Source organism: Theropithecus gelada, chromosome 6 (assembly GCF_003255815.1).
Source record: "Theropithecus gelada isolate Dixy chromosome 6, Tgel_1.0, whole genome shotgun sequence".
In the NCBI taxonomy this organism is placed as follows: domain Eukaryota; kingdom Metazoa; phylum Chordata; class Mammalia; order Primates; family Cercopithecidae; genus Theropithecus; species Theropithecus gelada.
In genome coordinates this window covers 147,533,671-147,553,625 of record NC_037673.1, presented here as the reverse complement: position 1 = coordinate 147,553,625, position 19,955 = coordinate 147,533,671, and the positions used below count along the sequence as shown (strand labels likewise).

General features: G+C 49.3%; 1 protein-coding gene across 2 annotated transcripts in view; it reads left to right on the top strand.

Moving 5' to 3' along the window:
- ANXA6 (annexin A6) overlaps positions 1-19,955 on the top strand; it is a 58,495-nt gene that overhangs the window by 18,920 nt on the left and 19,620 nt on the right. For both annotated transcript variants that reach the window (XM_025388782.1, XM_025388781.1), the window contains exons 4-17: positions 397-491; positions 1,064-1,177; positions 2,597-2,687; positions 3,595-3,674; positions 5,439-5,495; positions 6,687-6,780; positions 7,303-7,398; positions 8,581-8,639; positions 10,339-10,461; positions 11,629-11,687; positions 13,359-13,437; positions 15,449-15,530; positions 16,799-16,893; positions 17,550-17,663. In XM_025388782.1, coding sequence (XP_025244567.1) covers positions 397-491; positions 1,064-1,177; positions 2,597-2,687; positions 3,595-3,674; positions 5,439-5,495; positions 6,687-6,780; positions 7,303-7,398; positions 8,581-8,639; positions 10,339-10,461; positions 11,629-11,687; positions 13,359-13,437; positions 15,449-15,530; positions 16,799-16,893; positions 17,550-17,663 — 1,238 coding nt within the window. The remainder of the gene's footprint in view (positions 1-396; positions 492-1,063; positions 1,178-2,596; positions 2,688-3,594; positions 3,675-5,438; positions 5,496-6,686; positions 6,781-7,302; positions 7,399-8,580; positions 8,640-10,338; positions 10,462-11,628; positions 11,688-13,358; positions 13,438-15,448; positions 15,531-16,798; positions 16,894-17,549; positions 17,664-19,955) is intronic.

The window sequence follows — 19,955 nt, the reverse complement described above, 5'->3', positions numbered from 1 at the left end:
GCCACAGTCTGAAGGTGGTGCTTATATTCTTCTTTGTCTTGTGGTGGAAAGAACCCTGTACTGGGTGTTAGGACACCTGGGTTTTCTAAGCCAGGTTCATTGTGAGACCTTGGACAAGTTCTTTCCCCTCTCTGGGCCTTAATTCCCTGACTTGTGCAGTGAGGAGCTGGATCAGGGGTCTTCTGAGCGCAGATAGTGTGTATGCTGTGTCCGCTTTCAGTCGTGACTTAATAAGTCCCCACTGACCCTCTCCCCTGACACCAGCACCTGATGAGTGGAAGGCTCATGCTGAGGCCTGCAGGGAGCTACTAGGCCTGTGTCCAGGGAAGGAAGCAGCCCTGGTGGGCTTCCTGGAGGCAGGGTGTGTAGGATGATGATTGCTGTCTCCTATTCCAGGCAGTGACAAGGAGGCCATACTGGATATAATCACCTCCCGGAGCAACAGGCAGAGGCAGGAGATCTGTCAGAGCTACAAGTCCCTCTACGGCAAGGTAACCATGGCAACCGGAGGGCCCATGGGGTGGGGGGGGGGGGGGGGGTGGAAGAATGATTTCATTCACCTGTGTGCTCATTCAGGTTATTTCCTGGATATGGCACTGCAGGTCAGCCTGTGGGCTGACACCTTACCCTGCTCTTTTTCTTCTCATCAGCTGGGGTCTTTCAGCCCTTCATACACCCACAGCACCTGCTGTATGCTGGGCTCATGCTAGGGGTTAGGGCTGCAGTAGTGAATGAGATGGTTGAGGTATCAACTCTGTGGACTGCCAGATAGTGAGAGAGATACACAGTAAACGAGGAAGCAGACAGCGGTGGGGAAGTGGCACAGGGCTGTGGACTTGGCCCTGCACCGCCGTTTGCTAGCAGCATGACTTGGAGTAAAATCCCTGTTGTCTCTGAGCCTGTCTCTTAGGGTTGGTAACAGTACATACCTCCAAGGGTGACGATTTAATGAGATTACTTAGCCCAGCACCTGCCAGAGTAGGTGCTCATTAAGTGTAATTCTTACCATTGTAACTACTCTTCCTGTTTCCTCTTCTCTCTCCTCTTCCTCCCCACCCACCAGGACCTCATTGCTGATTTAAAGTATGAATTGACGGGCAAGTTTGAACGGCTGATTGTGGGCCTGATGAGACCACCTGCCTATTGCGATGCCAAAGAAATTAAAGATGCCATCTCGGTAAGAAGTGGGGGGTGTATGTGTGTGCTGGGGTGGGGATGTGGTGAATGGGAAGATTCTGGACTCTTCCAAAAGCAGCTGGTGAGCCCCATAGCCACCCAGCAGATGTGAGATGTGTCCTGCTTCACAGACACATCTCAGTTTATCTCAGAGGAGCATCCCGGTCTTCACACAGACAAATGCAGACCAATGTCAGCGTGATGCACACCCCATGAAAGGGGCCCTTGGCGCAGACCCCCTTACCAGGAGCTTGTAGTCCAAGGATACAGGTTATAGGGACATGAAGACAAATTGTGTCTAACACTCCTGAGGCCAAGGGCACACTAAAGGTAATCAACACGACCCTGGGCCAAGGGTTGTTTGAGAGAGCATCTTAAAGGATAATAGGATCAAGGTAAGCCCCAAATCCCAGAGAGGATTTGGTGGATAGGAGTGTCAAGGTCATTGCAGGGGGTAAAAATGGCAGGAGAAGTTGTGGTCCTGTGTTTAGGGTACGAGGAGTAGCTCAGCCTGGTTGAGGTAGACGTAAAGAATTGCCCCCTAGAAAGAAGAGACAAAGCCCTTTAGGTATATCTAGCACTTTACAGTCTATAAAGTGCTATGATCTTTGTCTTCTGTGAGCTATTAAGCATGAGTTCATTTTATAAACTGATGAACTTAGCAATGTGAGATTATTATCTTCTCCTCCTCCCTGTGAGTTTGGCAGAGCAACTAATATCATCTACATTTTACAGATGAGAAAACTGAGGCCCAAAAAGATAGTTTCTGAAGAGAATTCACAGAGCTGGAAGAGGCAGAACTAGAACCTATGTGTTTTAGTCCATTCTCATAGTCCATTCTTATTCATAAGTCCATTCTTGTTGCTATAAAGAAACACCTGAGATTGGGTAATTTATAAAGAAAAGAGGTTGAATTGGCTCATGGTTCTGCAGGCTGAACAGGAAGCATCGTGGCTTCTGCTTCTGGGGAAGCCTCAAGAAGCTTCCAATCTTGGTAGAAGGCAAAGAGGGAGCAGGCATCTCACACGGTGGGAGCAGGAGCAAGTGGGGAGGTGGAGAAGTGCTACATACTTTTAAACAACCAGATCTCACAAGAACTTATGATCGTGAGAACAGCACCAAGGGGATGGTGCTAACTCTTCATGAGAAAGCGCCCCCATGGTCCAATCACCTCCCACCAGGCCCCACTTCCAACATTCAGGTCTACATTTCGACATGAGATTTGGTGGGGATACACATCCAAATCATATAACCGTGTCTTAGGAGTCTCAGGGCAGCGGTTCCCAATCGGTGCCTAAGAGCTTGAGAGGAGCCTCCTGAGTGCTGGGGTGTCATAGCCCTGGCTATGACCTGATCTCAGCCTGTGTCCAGTGGCCTCCCATCCCTGCCCTTAACTCATGCGCTCCTTTTCTTCTCCCAGGGCATTGGCACTGATGAAAAGTGCCTCATTGAGATCTTGGCTTCCCGGACCAATGAGCAGATGCACCAGCTGGTGGCAGCATACAAAGATGGTGAGATGGGCAGGAGGCACCACTTAGGATCTTCAGATATGAAATGAAGATGATTGCAAGGGTGGAGACACTAAGATTCTAGCCATCTACCTTCTCTCCTCCTTTCTGCTGATCCATTTGTCCACCCATTCATCTATCCAATAAGTACTTGCTTTGTGCTGGGTGATGTGCTAGGTTCTCAGGATATGGTGGTGGATAAAACCAAAGGGGTCCCTCTCTCTTAGACCAATGAGATAATGAGATAATGGAGGAGACAGACAATAAACAGGTAAACAGATAAACACAATGATGATGTATTTTAGCTAAGTGTTATGAAGGAAACAAGGTAACAAGAATCAAACTTTTACCAGTGAGGTCTTGGGAGGAAATGAGGAACCAATTATATACAGAATAGAGAGAAGATCTTTCCAACAAAGGGCATGGCAAGTGCCAAGGCCCTGAAATAGAAATGAGCCTGGTAGCTGGTACGAGGCTAGACGGGTAGAGGACAGGGCAGGATCACACAGGGCCTGCAGGCCAAGGGACAGATGGTGTTTTATTCTGAGTCTAATGAGAAGTTGAGGAGTATCATGATCAGTTATGGGTTTTAAGACAGCCACCCTTGTTGCCATGAATTGTAAAGGCATTGAGAATAGGGGAGGAGAGAACCATCAGAAAACTATAGCCACTGTCCAGGTGGACCATCATGGTACAGGTGGGGTAGAGAGAGTGGACAGATTCCATTTCATCACATCATGGTCAGTACGAAGAGCCGTGAAAATACACCCTGGGTCTTGCCATGATGGTCGCGTAGACTGGGTTTGGGAATTTTTAAAAATATCTGATCATTTTGGGGGCATCAGGGGCCTTTATCCTGGATCCCTGAGGTCTCTGGGGATGAGACTAGAGCTTGCGTTCCTTTCTGCAGCCTACGAGCGGGACCTGGAGGCTGACATCATCGGCGACACCTCTGGCCACTTCCAGAAGATGCTTGTGGTCCTGCTCCAGGTTGGTTCACAGCCTGTTTTTTTCCTCTGGAGTTTGGGATGGCTTCTGTCTGGCTCACCTGGGTGTAGAGCTGAATGTCCAGCGGTCTGGTCAGCTTCCTCTGGTTTGCACAGGCAGGTGTATTTGGCTAACGCGCTTTCCCTCTGGCACACAGTCCTCTCTTGCCCAGGAGCGTCTTCTGCTGTGACTTTCTTCCTCTCTCCACACTCACTCCTCCCGCTCCCCTCTGGGCCTCCTTCCTGCCATGGCTTCTGCAGCTGCACATGCCGCATTTCTGGACCCCAGCATTCCTGGGGCTGCTGTGTGGAGTCTCCCATGTCTGAGCCTTATTGTCTTCTCACAGCCCGCCCAAAGTATATCACAAAGAGACTATTAGGAGGCTACAAATTGGTGTCTGTGGCTGAATTCAACCTGCCAAGCTGGATTTTTTTTCCCCATGCAATGTGTTTTAAGAAGCAAAGCAAAACAAGTTTGAGTTAGTTGCTAACATTTGGAAATTGTGAGATTTTGCTTAAAAACCAAATTTCTGTATCATTTTGATGTATTGAAAGTTGGGGTAGCAGCAGAGCTGCATTCTGCATGACTGCAGTGGGCTGGAGATCATATGCCTCCTGCCCGCTTCACCATGAATGTTGTCTACCTGGCCCTCTAGGTATCTCTGTGACCACAGGCACGGTGGGAACAGGCATTGAGATGTCTCAAGCTCAGCTCCAAGGACCAGATGGTTATGAAACTTTGTGTGTAAATTAAGCCACCACTATGTTTCCTCTCTCCCCCATTTCCCATTTTAAACCAGCTCCTCCCAACTCTGTTCCTCTCATTGCCGTAACAATACCATATTAACCAGCTGGCGGGTGATCAGGAGAAACCTCAGGAGTGAGATAGTGTGACCTGTGCCCCATTTTCAAAGTTGCTGCTTCTGGAAAGGAGCGTTGTATCCCTGTATCTTGGAGTCAAGCATTTTGTATCCTCAAGGTCTGACAGTAAGCAGCAGCGTGGCACACGTTGTAAGCTTGCCAGCCCTGTCTTCTGCTCAGTCCCAAAGAGAACCCAGGGGATTTGAGATCCTAGAATGCATAATCCAGGGCGAAGAAGGGGTGGCTGTAGACCTCTCCAGGCCACCTGCAGACCTCTGCCCATGTAAGAAGGAGTTGAGTACTGCTCTCCCCTGTTTCCTTTGTGCATCCTCCTCTATTTGTAAGCCTCCTTATCAGGTGAGGCAAAGGGCTTGGGCAGAACAACAGAAGCACCGTTAGGATTTGGTGACTTTGTAGCTTGTGAGCTCAGATCTTGGGCCCAAATCCTTATTGGTGAATTCTTTAAGTTAGGCATAAGAGCTCCTAATAGAATGCAAATGTTCAGATCCTTTGCCCCTGTGGAATCATTGCTGGAGGAGTGTCATGGGCCATGCCAGGATCTGTGGCAGGGACCCTCAGGAACCTGGGGCCCTGTCCTCAGAGATGTCCTCAGGACAAGGCTCTGCCTACCTCTGGGCTGGGGACACCTGGAAGAACCTCGGTTGTTCTTGGGACTCTCCTGTGTGGACCCAGCCCTGACGATGAAGGGAAAGGCCAGAGGGAGGGACCCTTTCATTGCCTCACAAAATAGATACTGTGGTCTTCATGCAATAGCAGTCACTGCTTCTGGACACACCTGGGCCACCAGGTTTTCCTGCTTTCCCTGTCTCCACTACTGGCATTCGGGCCTCCCTCCTGGCTTGGCTTTGCAGTGTTTGAAACACATATTCTTTGTCTCTCTGCCCAGGGAACCAGGGAGGAGGATGATGTAGTGAGCGAGGACCTGGTACAACAGGATGTCCAGGTAAACAAGCACCGTTGAAAGTCCCTGAGGCACAGCAGAAGAGCCTCGGGAGGGGAGAGGTTGGGGCCCTGGGAAGGGCTGGAGGTGAAGTCCTTTGCATCAAATACCAGAAATAACCCAGCCACAGCTATCATGTATACTGGTGCTTTGTTGAAGAAAAGATATAAGTTATCTTTCAAAGGTATATCCCATATGTAATATTGGTGAGATGTACTTTGGAGCTTTCTTTATTCATTCAGTTATTTAATATTATTGAAGTTAAATACCTAGTATGTGCTAGGCACTCTGCCAAGCGTTGGGAAATCACTAATGAACAAAATCAAGTGGTACCGGGAGAGACAGGTATGCATTAATCACACAAACACCTTCTCTATCAATATATTGTACATTGCAGGCATTTTGAGTACCCAGTACATGCCAGCAGCACTACAGGGGCAGATACAGAGAATGCTATGACAGAGTCCCTGTTGTTAAGGAGCTCATACAATAGTGTGGAGATAGACATGTGAAGTCATTATCATATACAGTAGATCAAAGTGATAAAGAAGCAGAAAGCTATGGGAGCCTAGGAGAGGGAGGAAAGGAGGGAAACAGAACTCTGCCTGGAAGCATCGGGAAGTACTTTGAGAAAAAATGGAATACTTAATCTGGGCCTTGAAGGTTGAGTAGGAGTTTCTCCAGAAAGAAAGGAAGAAAGGCATATAGGTATAGTCATATACCACGTAATGACGTTTTGGTTAATGATGGACCACATATATGATGCTAGTCCTATGAGATTATAACCCCATATTTTTACTGTGCCTTTTCTATGATTGTATGTGTCTAGGTACACAAATTCTTGCCATTGTGTTGCAGTTGCCTATGGTATTCGGTAAGGTAACACGCCAAACAGGTGTGCTGACTAGGAGCGATAGGCTATACCATGAAGTCTGGGTATGTAGTAGACTATGCCATCTAGGTGTGTGTACGTGCTCTACGATCCTCACACAATGGGAGAGTCGCCTAACAATGGCAGTTCTCAGAATGTATCCCTATCATTAAAAGATGCATGACTGTTTTATACGCAGAAGTCCTCAGGCTACCAATTACTGGTGTGTTCAGGGATCAGGCAGCAGTTCTGAGTGGCCTGGTCAGCGTGTCCTGTCTCCTGAGGTTTCCTCTTTCAGTCAAGTGCCACCTCTTCTCCTTTAGGACCTATACGAGGCAGGGGAACTGAAATGGGGAACAGATGAAGCCCAGTTCATTTACATCTTGGGAAATCGCAGCAAGCAGCATCTTCGGTTGGGTAAGCTCCAGAGAAGACCTAAAGCTGCTCCCTTGGGTTTATGCCAAGAATTCCTTTCTTTATCTCTTTTCTTTACCACTGATGGAACATGACAGCTACTTCAGTCCCAATTCAAACTCTAGTCCTGAGTTTATTAGGTTGTTGCGAAAGTAATTGTGGTTTTTACCATTACTTTTAAAAATGGCAAAAACCGCAATTACTTTTGCACCAACCTAATATTAAGACAGTGGTTTGTACAGTCCCTCAGCAAAGTCATTAACAGGATGCTTGGCCTTCCATCTGCAGTGCCAGTCCTGTCTCCGTGTTAGGGGATGAGGTGCAGTCCCTCACCAGCTGTGAAGCTCATCTGCACAACGCTGGTGATGTGCGTGATCTCCCAGTCGCCTCCATCAGAGCACCAGCCCTAGTTTCATGGTGGACAGTCAGGTCCTGGCCACTGCACCCCCCTGCTCTTGAAGTCCTCATTTCTTCTCGGGGTTACAGAGGCACTCTCAAACCTCCCTGTCTCTCTGTCTGACGCAGTGTTCGATGAGTACCTGAAGACCACAGGGAAGCCGATCGAAGCCAGCATCCGAGGGGAGCTGTCTGGGGACTTTGAGAAGCTGATGCTGGCCGTAGGTATGTCCTGACATTGGATTCCTGCGGGTTTTAGGGGATTCTGGAACACTGGCCTAGGAACAAGGAGCTGAGAATGGAAAGGGGAATTACATGGTATAGAATTGGGAAGGAGAAAACCAGGTGGGCCGTGAATTCTAAAAGTTTCTCTAGGGCAGCGTGGCTGAGGCTGGGGAAGGGAAAGGGGTTTGAGCCTCAGGTACTGACTTCCTCCAGCTCCCTTCTCCACCATGGCAGGTGACAAAGAGCTCTGAACTTGGGCTGAGGATAATGATTATAATAGTTGACTTTTGTGGAACATCTGCTGCGTGCCAGGCACTGTGCTGAGTGTGTAATCTTTAAAAAAGACCCAGGAGTGGCCACTGCCATGATCTCTATTTCACAGATGAGGAAACTGAGTCTCACCAAGGCTCATCATTTGCTGAGGGGTAGTTTTGTAATGAGTTGAGGATACTGAGAATGTGAGGATGTGAGGAGCTGGCTAGTCAGTGGTGGAGCCAAGATTCAAACCAGGGCTTCTCCCAAATTGGCTTGGAGCAAGTCACTTCTGCTTACTGGGCTCAGTTTCCTCGTCTGTTAAGTGGGGTGGGGGGTGGGCAGGAAGGATGGACTGCCTTAATTGCCTCCCCAGAAGCCCTTGCAATTCCAGCATTTCAGCAGTTGGCATGTCTGAGTCAGGAATACGTTGTGTGTTTGTATTTCTTGGGGGAAACCTGCAGCTCCTTTATGGTCCCTCCCAGAGCCATCCCCTGCCCTCCCTGTTTGAAGTAGTCAGCCAGTGGGACTCACAGTGATTCAGTGGGATTCACAATGACTCAGCTGCCAGTACCTTTCTGGTGTAGCAGGTCTAAACAAATGCCTTTTCCTCCTTCACCCCAGACCCTTCCCCCACCCCAGCTCAATTCCCTGTGAAAACCAAAAGGACTAGAAAGATAAAGGGGGTCTGTCTTTGTGATGGACTTCAACAGGATTATTTCAACAAGATTATTTCCTGTTTATTCCCTGGGTTTGCGGTGACAGTGGAGTGGTCTGGGGTGCTCTGGGACTGTGAGCGATCAGGAACCACGGTTCTTCCTGTATTGAGCTAGGTGGTCCTCAAGGAACAGAAACAAAGAGGGAGTCAGGCCATCCCATCCCCCTTCAGAGGAAGCCGGAATAACTCTACGTCCTCCTCCCTCTTCACAGTGAAATGTATCCGGAGCACCCCAGAATATTTTGCTGAAAGGCTCTTCAAGGCTATGAAGGTGCGTGGCAGGGCTCATGCGAATGAGGTTTGGGGAAAGGACTATTGGCCTCTTTGACAAGTCCTTGGGATCCAGTGGCCAAAGAGAGCCCTTCAGGGATGGCCACAGGGCTGACCCTGGTGAAGGTGCTGCATCCCAGGCGAGCTCTAGGGCCAGGAATGCTGCTGGTCACATGTCCTTCCATCTGCATACCTGGCGGATGTCATGAGTCAACAGATGGACTTAGGGTGGCAGCCTGCACCTGATCCCTCCAGCCAAATGGGTTGGCGGTTCTGACTTTGAAAAAGTATTAACCAGAATGTTCATATACAGCGTATGTAGGCAAGACCACTTTGGCCTTGCCTGCTAAGACTCATCATGTTCACCCCATGACAGTTCCACTCTGGGTGTGTTTCTGAGAAAGCTTCCCAGGCTTTTACACATATGACACACAGAGAAACTGGTATTTTTGTGATGCACTGGAGGAAATGAATATAGTCATTTGCTGCCAGAGGCCAGAGGCCCGAGACCCAGAAGCTTGGGCTTTCCTGGCCCTGGTTGGCCATTCCAAAAGTGCAAAGTAGACTGTCGGCCATTCTCTGCCCACCAGTGTGCCATAATGAGGTGGGGCAGCTCAGCCCTAGAGAGATGTTTGCCTATATGCATGAATTCATAAGAATGCCCGTCACAGGCTGCGTGCATGCAGTGGCTCACACCTGTAATCTCAGCACTCTGGGAGGCCAAAGTCGGAGGATCCTTTGAGGCCCAAAGTTCAAGAGCAGCCTGGGCAACATAGTAAGACCTTTGTCTCTACAAAAATGAAAACTAGAACTAGCCAGGGGCTGTGGCACATACCTGTAGTCCTAACTACTCGAGAGGCTGAGGCAGGAGGATTTCTGGAGCACAGGGCCCCTAGGTTTGAGGCTTCAGTGGACGCAGTGTGCCATGTGATTGCACCACTGTACTCCAGCCTGGAAAACAGAGTGAGGCCCTGTCTCTTCAAAAAAAAAAAAAAAAAGAATACTTATAACAGTATTGCCTATATTAGGAAAAAGCTAGAAACAACCCGGTGAGTGACCATCAAGAATAGCATGGCAAAAAAAATAAATGCACAGCGGTATATTTGCAAAGTTCCAAAATGTGTAAATCTAAGTGTATTGCTTAGAGTTACAAAGCTATGGTAAAATTATAAGGAAAATCAAGTGTGAAAATTATGCATGAAGAGAGAAGAAGAGGTTTATAACAGTGAGAGGGCTGGGCACGGTGGCTCACGTGTGTAATCGTAGCATTTTGGGAGGCTAAGGCAGCCCTTGAGGCCAGGAGTTCAAGACCAGCCTGGCCAACATGGCAAGACCCCATCTTTACTAAAAGTACAAAAATTACCTGGGCGTAGTGGCAGGTACCTGTACTCCCAGCTGCTCGGGAAGCTGAGGCAGGAGAATTGCTTGAGCCCGGAAGGCAGAGGCTGTAGTAAGCTGAGATCATACCACTGCACTCCAGCCTGGGCAACAGAGTGAGACCCTATCTCAGAAAAAAACAAGAACAAAAAACAGTAAGAGGAGCATAGAGAGAGCTTCAATGATGGGAAAGGCAATGTCTGCTTCTTTTGCTCTAATTTTTAACTTTTTATTATGAAAATAGGATTTTCAACTAAGCTGGGAGCTATTGGCACTCTAGCCTCCTCTCAAGTCCATGTTCCCCAAACCCACTTGTCTTGCAGGGCCTGGGGACTCGGGACAACACCCTCATCCGCATCATGGTCTCCCGTAGTGAGCTGGACATGCTTGACATTCGGGAGATCTTCCGGACCAAGTATGAGAAGTCCCTCTACAGCATGATCAAGGTCAGCAGAGCTCATGGGGGCAGAGAAGGGAGCATAGAGCTTTTCGCCAAGACAGAGGACTTAGGGACTATTCCCAGGAAAAGGAAATGTCCCAGGAAGTGGGAGTCTCTTGGACATTCCAGGAGCCCCTGTCTTGTGGCTCATTCAAGGAATTTAAGTATATTCAACAGAAAAGCAACTGTTAGGGGTGTTTGTGAGTGGTAAGGCTACAGACGGAGGCAGGGGCTGGGTCATGAAGGACACACAAGCTGAATTAAGGGCGAGGACTCTGCCCCAAGGGCAGTGAGAGTTCACAGTCTCCTGGAGGAAGGCTGGGAAACACCGAAGAACACAAATGAGGGTTAATGGGGAACCTTTGGCCTGGGCCGGGTGATTGGTGATGATCCTGGGACATCCAGCCCCTGAGGCTTTATCAGGAGACATATGTAAAGTTAGAGAAGTTTTCCCTTTTTTTTTGGATGACTGAAATAAAGCTTTATGGGGTGACAGAGAAAGAGATCCAAGTTGTGTTCTCCAAAGTATGTTTCCAAAGGGTAATTTTTTTAGGTATTATGTGCAAAATGTTCTATGGAAAAATAAGTTCATAACAAACCAGAATAAGCAAAGATAAATAAGCCAGTTTCTTTACCTCAGAGCGAGCTTCTCACAGCCTTTCATGTTTTGAAGTCCATTATGAAGCCCCAAGAGGGATATGGAATATGCATCTCTATGGATATGTGCATCTGTGTAATATATGTATTTGTTTGATTTTTTGCATTTCCCAATGTTTTTGCTCATGGAACCCCATTCCCATGCATATTTCACATGGAAGGGCTGGGCTGGGGACTGTCTGGTGGCACTGCTGTGCTGGGGCACTGGCTTGAAAGGGCAGCTAGCGTCTCCTCTCAACTCCGCATATTGGTAGTGAAGTCACATTGGTAACTTGAAATTGTCCATTGCTAGAAGTATTTACACCACAGAAATTGGCAAATGCTATAAATTAGGGCTTCCCCCAACCTCCCGCTAAGAACCAGTTATTCAATATTAACCAGCACAGGAGGGCCAGGGCTGCTATGAATAAGTGTTCATTCAGCCTTCCCCTCTTTTAGGCTGTGCAGAACCTTCACGTCCTTGCCTGAGAGGAGCCCAGGGCTGGGTGAGAGGTAACCTTTCTTTCTCTTTCTCCAGAATGACACCTCTGGCGAGTACAAGAAGTCTCTACTGAAGCTGTGTGGGGGAGATGATGAGTAAGTGGCTTCTTGGCCCCCGGCTGGAGGGCATGGCCTTGGGGTGGCAGGCAGGGACTCTCCTGGCTCGCATCCTGATGGGTGAATTGGATGAGCTGGGGATTCCCCTGAGCCAGGAGCGTCGCAAAAGTGAAAGGCGGCCTTTGCTGGTACCTTTTGTGCTTGTGGATCTGTGTGTCTGAGCGTGTGGTGGTCTGAACGTGAGCGTGGTCTCCTGTATATGGAGATGTCTGCTCTTGTGAACCTGGAAAGTCAGTCTGGGGTTGTGGACCAGGAACCAGATAATGAGCGTCCAAGCCCTGCTATTTCATAGCCGTTTTTTGGTTTCATCACCTGTTAAATGGGAAAAGGAAACATTCCTGCTCTGCATATTCATTTGTGCAGCATATGTGTGTTAAGTGCCTTCTGGGTGCAGACCCTGTGAGGAGGCCCCTGATGAAGGCCATAGCCCAGAAGGGGATACAGACCAGTTTCCAGAAGGGAGAAGTCCTGTGCTGGGGAGAACTGGCGGTGCCATGTAGAAAGCGTATATAAAAGCACACAGAGATGCCCTAGCCCAGACCAAGGGGAGGCTCTTTGGAGATACACGGTGAGACCCAAGGAGGAAGGGGAAGAGCCAGGTGAAGAGACGGTCTGGGGACAGTGTTTGGGTGGAGGAAATCACCTATAGAAAAGCCTAGGAGTGAGAAGGAGCAGCCTGATTCATTCATATGTCCCAGGTCACGCATTTATGGAGTACTAGGGAGAGAAATAAGGCAGAGAAGTGGGAGGACCTGGGGGCCTCTTCCCAGAGTATTAAATTGGGACATTACTTGACCAGATTTGTGTGCTGGAAAGGGAACAGGAGGCACTCTGATTTCCTTTCTCTGGGACTTATAAAGATCCAGTTACGGAAGGGATGCAAGAATTTCCTGTGAACCTTTGGTAAGGACCATATAGATTGATGCAGTTCAGCAGATATTACTGAGTTGATACCTCCAGGCACTTTGCAGGAGGAGATGTAGGGCTTGCATGGCCATAGCCTGCTCATTGGCCTGTTTGAGAGGGGAGAGTTGGATAGAAGACACTCAAATTCTAAGGAAGAAAGGGGAGGCTGAAAGATTGGAAAAATCCGATCCTGCTTGGACCCTGCAGCCGGGAAGGCTGCCCTTAAAAGCCAGCATTGGTCGGGCGCAGTGGCACACGCCTGTAATCCCAACACTTTGAGAGGCTGAGGCGGGAGGATCACCTGAGGTCAGGAGTTCAAGACCAGCCTGGCCAACATGGTGAAACCCCGTCTCTACTAAAAATACAAGAATTAGCCAGGCGTGTGGCCTGTAATCCCAGCTACTCAGGAGGCTGAGGCAGGAGAATTGCTTGAACCCGGGGGGTAGAGGTCGCAGTGAGCTGAGATCGCGTCACTGCACTCCAGCCTGGGTGACAAGAGTGAAACTCCATCTCAAAAAAAGAGGCAGCATTGTAGGGGGTGTCGAGAGATGGAAGGTTCTCAGAAATGGAGGGAGGACCCTGGTGAATGGAGGAGGCATAGGCTGGAGAGAAAGAAAGCTTAACATGTGTGTGGTGTGTGCACGTGTGTGTATGTGTTGGGGGGGGGTGTGTGTGTGTTGTTGTGTGGAGTGTTGCCCGTGATGACATTCCTTCCTGTCCTCTCCCTAAACCCCTCCATTCCAGTGCTGCTGGCCAGTTCTTCCCGGAGGCAGCGCAGGTGGCCTATCAGATGTGGGAACTTAGTGCAGTGGCCCGAGTAGAGGTCAGACCTTCCCCTCCTCCTGCTTGACCTCTTGACCACAGCTTTTCTGCTTGCGCCTTCCTGCTGCTCTGGTTGGCACCCAGCTGCCCCCTGGCGGCCAACCCGACACGTTGATTCTCACATTTGAAGCTTCCTTTTCTCCCTTGGAGGGATGAATCGGTGGAGGGGCGCACCTGGTTTCTGCATTAGCTTCTGACACGCTGGAAAGGGTTCTGGCCCACTTACTAACAAGGCTTGCTGAAATGGAGACCTGGCTGGTTCCATGGAGGGGCCTGTCCCACCCGGGGTCCAAAGAGTTGGCCTCAGAGACACGAAAGCTGAGAACAGATGGGCGTCCCTGGGTGCACTGGAGGATTTCAGGTTGTCCTCCTGAGCATCCTCAGACTGGGGGTCCACAAAGGACAGGAATGGGAGGTTTCACTAAAGTACTTTAGGCAAACCATTCCAGAGACTGCAACGCTTGGCCCACACAAAAATGTGCAGGACCTTGGAGCTCTCTGTTACTTACTCACTATGCAACCTTTGGAAGATGCCCCCTCCCTCTGGGCCTCTATGTCTCCATCTTTAAAGTGAGGGGTTAACATGGCAATCTCGATGATCTCTTAGGGCTCTTGAGCTCTGATGTTCTAGGACAGCGTTCCCCAAATGATAAGTCAAGAGATCTCTGCAGATGATCATAGGTGATGTGAGAAGTGAATTTAGTTTGGCAGGATTGAATAACGCAGAACTCCACATAGTGAATGAGAAAGGCACTCCTTTTCAATTTCATCAGCGTTTCTGATTATGTCAAAGAGGAAGTCTTGGTTTGGTGCCACCATCTCTGCAACACTTGCTGATTTTCCTATTTCACAAAGAGAAAGCTGAGAGAGCTCGCTTTAAGTTTCGGAGCTTCTGGTAAGCAGAGGCATCATGTTCAATTTCATGGTATTTCACCTCTTTTGTTTTTATTACATTGATTTTTGTGGTAAATTGTCAGTTTATGATACATAGCATCAACTTCCTAATTCATGGTAGTAATATAAAAGTAATTTCATCCTTTTTTTTTTTTTTTTTGAGATAGAGTCTCACTCTGTTACCCAGGCTGGAGTACAGGGGCACGATCATGGCTCACTGCAGCCTCCCCAGGCTCAGGTGATCGTTCCACCTTAGCCTCCCAAGTAGCTGGGACCTCAGGTGGACACCACCACACCTGGCTAATTTTTGTAGAGACAGGGTTTCACCATGTTGCCCAGGCTGGTCTTGAAGTCATGGGCTCAAGCAATTCTCCTGCCTTGGCCTCCCAAAGTGCTGAGATTACAGGCATGGGCCATTGTGCCAAGCCTCATTAATTCACTTAACAATTATTTTTTAAGTGTGCCTATTATATGTCAGACACTGTTGTAGGCACCTGGGATATATAACGGGATAAAACGGATACAATTCCTTGCCCTTTGGGAGTAATTTTAAATGCACTTCAAAAATGGATGTATTTAAGTCAGAAAAGAAGTTGAATTACATAAAACCATTAAGAGATGGCATAGTGTGTGTGCTGATTTGGAAAAGAGAAGGTCCTTCAGGAGTGACTGAAATTTGGGAAACTCTGTTCTGGTATTTCAGAACATTTCTGCTGCCTTTTCAGGGGGAATGACTCTTTAAGAGGCAGAGGGGGTCTCGGGGGCAGGGTAGGATTCAGAAGAATTGGGGAGGCTCCAGTGGAATAAGTAGCCAAGGGGCACTAGAACCGAGGCAGATCCTGTGGCAGGCAGGAGCCTAGCCAATTTCCCTTGACCAGGACTTGCCCTGCTCCCAGCCCTGAGTCCCTCTCTCCCTCTCTCTATCTTTCTGTCTCTCTCTCTCTCTCTCAGCTCTTGTGCAGGGTCTGTCTGCTGTGGCTTCACCTCTGCCTCTTTCCCCACCCACGCCGCTTGGTTTGGGCTCGTGGGGAGAGCTTCCCACCCTCGCATGCTGTCTCTCAGCCTGGCCCCCAGGGGGGCCTTCAGACACCTGCTGAGTCTCTTTCTGCTTCTCACAGCTGAAGGGAACTGTGCGCCCAGCCAATGACTTCAACCCTGATGCAGATGCCAAAGCGCTGCGGAAAGCCATGAAGGGACTCGGTACGGGGGATGGGAAGGGAGCAGGGTTGGTCTCGGGTCAGCAGGTTTGGTGGGTTCGGCCGTGGGCTGGCAGAGGACAGAGTGAGGTTTCAAATTAGAGCCTACAGGATGAGGAAGACTTGATCTCAAGTTTCCACCCTCCTGGCTTCTAGAGTATAAGGAGGAGGGGCAGGAGAGGGTTCATAAGGAACTTGACAGAAGCCCTTCCCAGGGACCAAGGTGTCCCCCAGCCTCCTGGCAGCAGTATTCTGGCACTGAAGAAAGTACCAGGTCATAGAATTGGTGCGGTGCCCCGGCTCTGCTGCCGACTCACCGTGTGACTCTGGGTGAGCCTCTCAGCCACTCTGGGTCTGAATTTCCCCACGTGTAAAATAGGACTGTGGACCCTGGAACCCCAGAGCCCCAGTTCTATGGTGGGAGTGTGCCCTGCTGGGCAGGTCTTTCAGACCTACATTTGGCACCAATGGGAGGAGTACTGCACCCACAGGTTCAGATCAGCTGGGCCTGTGCTCAGAAAGTCCCACCTGGGACTGGCCATGTAGGGTTTGGCTTTCTTTGCCTTTTCTGCCCTGTCTGTCTGACAGCAACTCCCAGGAGGCTTTAGGTTAAGTCCATCACCTCCTGGGCTTCCTTTCCACGTGTCTCATGGGAATGATGATATCTGCCAAGCTCGCCTGGGACTGTAGGATGATAGAGGTAAAAATGCCGTGAAGGACCCCCGTGCTGGGTCTGCGGTTGATGGCATTAATCTGAGAAGCCGGAAGTGGTATCCTAATGCCTTCCAGAGTCAACCTGCTGTGGTTAGAGGGACTCAGGGTCCAGCTCCCAGAGAGTTGAAGAGAAAGGACATAGAGTCGCTAATAGGACTTGGACTGTCAGGGTTGGAAGGATCCGTTGGTAACTACTCCAGCCTCTTCATGTTACAGATGTGGAAACCAAGTCCCATCAAGGGAAGGGGACTTGCCCAGGGTGGGTAGCCATTGCCAGAGCCAGAACTAGAACTCAGAGGCCCTGACTCCCAACCCAGTACTCTCTACCTCCCAGCTGTCCTTGTTCCTTAGCGTGTCAACAGGAAAGGGAGGGAGGAGCCCAGCAGAAATCAGTGACCTGAGCCATAGGCAAGCAGACTGCAGGGACTCAGAAGCACATGGCCGCCTAGCCAGGCTTCTACCCTGACCAAGATTGACGAGGGACCATCAGCGGGCGGTGTATGGGGAAAGCCGAGAGCCACGGGCCTTCTTCTGAGGCATGTGGCTTTGGTGACTCAGGGACTGACGAAGATACAATCATCGATATCATCACACACCGCAGCAATGCCCAGCGGCAGCAGATCCGGCAGACCTTCAAGTCTCACTTTGGCCGGGTAAGGACCTCCTCCTGGGCTCTGGGTGCGACATGCATGCACCTTGCCTGACTGAGCTCAGCCTGTCCCCATCGGTTCTGCACAGTTGGGCACCAGGGTCTTCATGGCAGTGGGACCCTGTGTGGTCACGTGATCTCAGAGTGTCTCCAGCACTGGGTTTGGGCAGACGTGTCTTTCCATTCCCCCAGTTCCTTGTGATGGGCAACACGTGTGTGAGATGCTCAGTGGTCTCAGAGGTGCAGCATGGGGCCAAGATCAGGGCTATGAGTTGTTTTCAATGTGCTTTGGGCATCTTGCAGTTCCTCTGCACAGAGAGAGCTGGCTTCAAGGCCCCAACTGAGTGTCAGTGATTATTGCACATTGGTGGCATCTGGCTTAGGTGGGTGCGTTTCCCCCTGGATGGAAACAGTGTCCTTCAGCACTGCTCCCTTCCTGTTCCTGTCTCCTGTGTCAAGGAGAGTGGGTCTTCCTCCTGGTTGTTTTTTCCCTACCCTCTTTGGCTTCATCTAAATAATAAGTGCAACATCAGCAAAGACAGACACAAGCTTCCACGATCCCTCATGTGGAACCCCTGTTTTCTCTCTCCATCTCCCCCATCCTGGGTCATGTGTGGGCAAGTGTTGATGTTGGCATGACTGGGGCTCTGCCCTTTGCAGGACTTAATGAGTGACCTGAAGTCTGAGATCTCTGGAGACCTGGCAAGGCTGATTCTGGGGCTCATGATGCCACCGGCCCATTACGATGCCAAGCAGTTGAAGAAGGCCATGGAGGTACAGTTGGCACCAGAGGGTCTAGTGTCTGCGGGTGCCGATGGGGATACAGGTGGTCCTCAGAAGCCCAGGTGGATTAGCCATAGCTTCTTGGTAGAACTCCTCCCACACTCAGTTCAAACTGGCATAAACACAGAAGGAGATGTTGGCTCCTATAACTGAAAACTACAGGACTAGATCTGAGTCCAGAGACTCAAATGATGTTCTGTGGACCCTTGGCTCACCCCTGTCTTGGATCTGCTGTCTTCTCTTACGGCTTCACTCTCAGGCAGCCTTTCTCCCCATGGTGGCAGGGTGGCTTATGTCTGTCCTGCCAGCTAGCAGCTCCAGCAGAAAGAGTTCCTTCTTCCTAGGAGTTCCAGCAACAGTCTTGGCATTTACTCCAAGTTGATTCAGCTTGAGTCACATGCCCACTGGTGTCAGAAGAGTCTCGTGGAGCCGCTGGAGGAAGTGGGGTGGGTCTCAAAGGAAAGCAGCAGCAGTTGGAGTCTGTACTCCAGCCCAGCCCTGCCACTCATTCATTGTGTGACTGGGCCATTCCTTACATTTCCCAATCCTCTGTGCCTTCATCTGGGAAATGGAAATGGTCACCTCTGCCCTTCAAACTAGGACAGGTCAATCAAAGTCACAGGTATGAAGGGCATTGTTAACTCTGAAGACCTGACTCTACATTAAACAAGAAAGCATTATGTCCTGGCCCAGTAGTTGCTAGAACTGCCGCTTTGCTTCCCAAGGTACCAGCTGTACTAGTGGATACTGTTTATAAGGAGCATATGGTAACTATCCCAGGCTAGGTACATTAGTTCAATTAGTTGCCTCCTCAAGCCACAAGGCGAGGCTCTTATTTTGTCCCCATTTTACAGATGAGGAAACTGAGACTTGGAGGTTAGGTTGCTTGGTCACGGTCATAGAGCTATGAAGTAGCAAAGCTGAGGTTCAGACCAGTCTGTCTGACTCTAGAGCCTGTCTTGACAACCACATAAAACCAGTAGTGCTTTTGGCCCCTTGAGCATTAAGAGGAAGGCAGCAATGGGGAGCTAGAGGACTTTATAAAAACGTTGCCTAGGCTGAGCAGATTAAGGTGATTGTTTTTTAAAATACCTGAGCCAAAAAGCAAATGATCTAAAGACATGGGGTTCAGAAATAGAAGAGATCAATGAGCTAACCCAACTCAATCCTTTCCATTTTCAAAGTTTCCAAGTGGGAAACAGAGGCTCAGAGAGTCAGTGAGTTAGGGGGAGACCAGGGCTAGACCCTAGTCTCAGGACTTTCTTGATTGCCTCACTACACACCTGCTTCTAACAAAGAAATGATTGAAGATCTCAATCAGGATGAGTCTCCTAGGATCTGAGAAGGCAGGACCATTAGTAACCTCTTTGAGGACAGAGAACATGTCTTGCCTCTTGCCCTTTTTTTTTTTTTTTTTTTTTTGAGATGGAGTCTCGCTCTTTCACCCAGGCTGGAGTGTAATGGTGTGATCTCGGCTCACTGCAACCTCTGCCTCCCAGGTTCAAGTGATTCTCCTGCCCTCAGCCTCCTGAGTAGTTGTGATTACAGGCGCCTGCCACCATGCCCAGCTAATTTTTTTGTCTTTCTAGTAGAGAAGGGGTTTCACCATGTTTGCCAGGATGGTCTTGAACTCCTGACGTCAGGTGATCTACCCGCCTCAGCTTCCCAAAGCGCTGGGATTACAGGCGTTAGCCACCATGCCTGGACTTTTTTTTTTTTTCCTTTTTGGTAGCTGTAGCCCCAGCACCTTGCACAGTGGCTAACACATAATAGGTGCCTTAGCAGGTATTTGAATGAGTGAATTAGTCATTGACTCAATCAATCAATCAATCTTGCCTGCCTTCTCTCCTCCCTGATAGTTTTCCCCACTTCCCTGTATGCAGATATTTGCATAACAGGTCCCCAGCCTGCCGTAGTCCAGGGCGTGTAATGTCTCAATTCACAAATCACTCCTCAAATACAAGAATAAACATGTAAGCCAGCCATGGTGGCTCACGCCTGTATTCTTAAAACTTTGGGCTTGAGTCCAGAAGTTCCAGACCAGCCTGGGCAATATGGTGAAGCCCTGTCTCTACAAAAAATATAAAAATGAGCCAAGCATGGTGGCACACTTCTGTGGCCCCAGCTACTTGGGAGGCTGAAGTAGGAGGATCACCTGAGTCTGGGAGGTTGAGGCTGCAGTAATCATGCCACTGCACTCCAGCCTGGGCAACAGAGCAAGACTCTGTCTCAAAAGAAAAAATAATGTAGCATTTTATCTTAAGCACAAAACTTTTTTTCTTC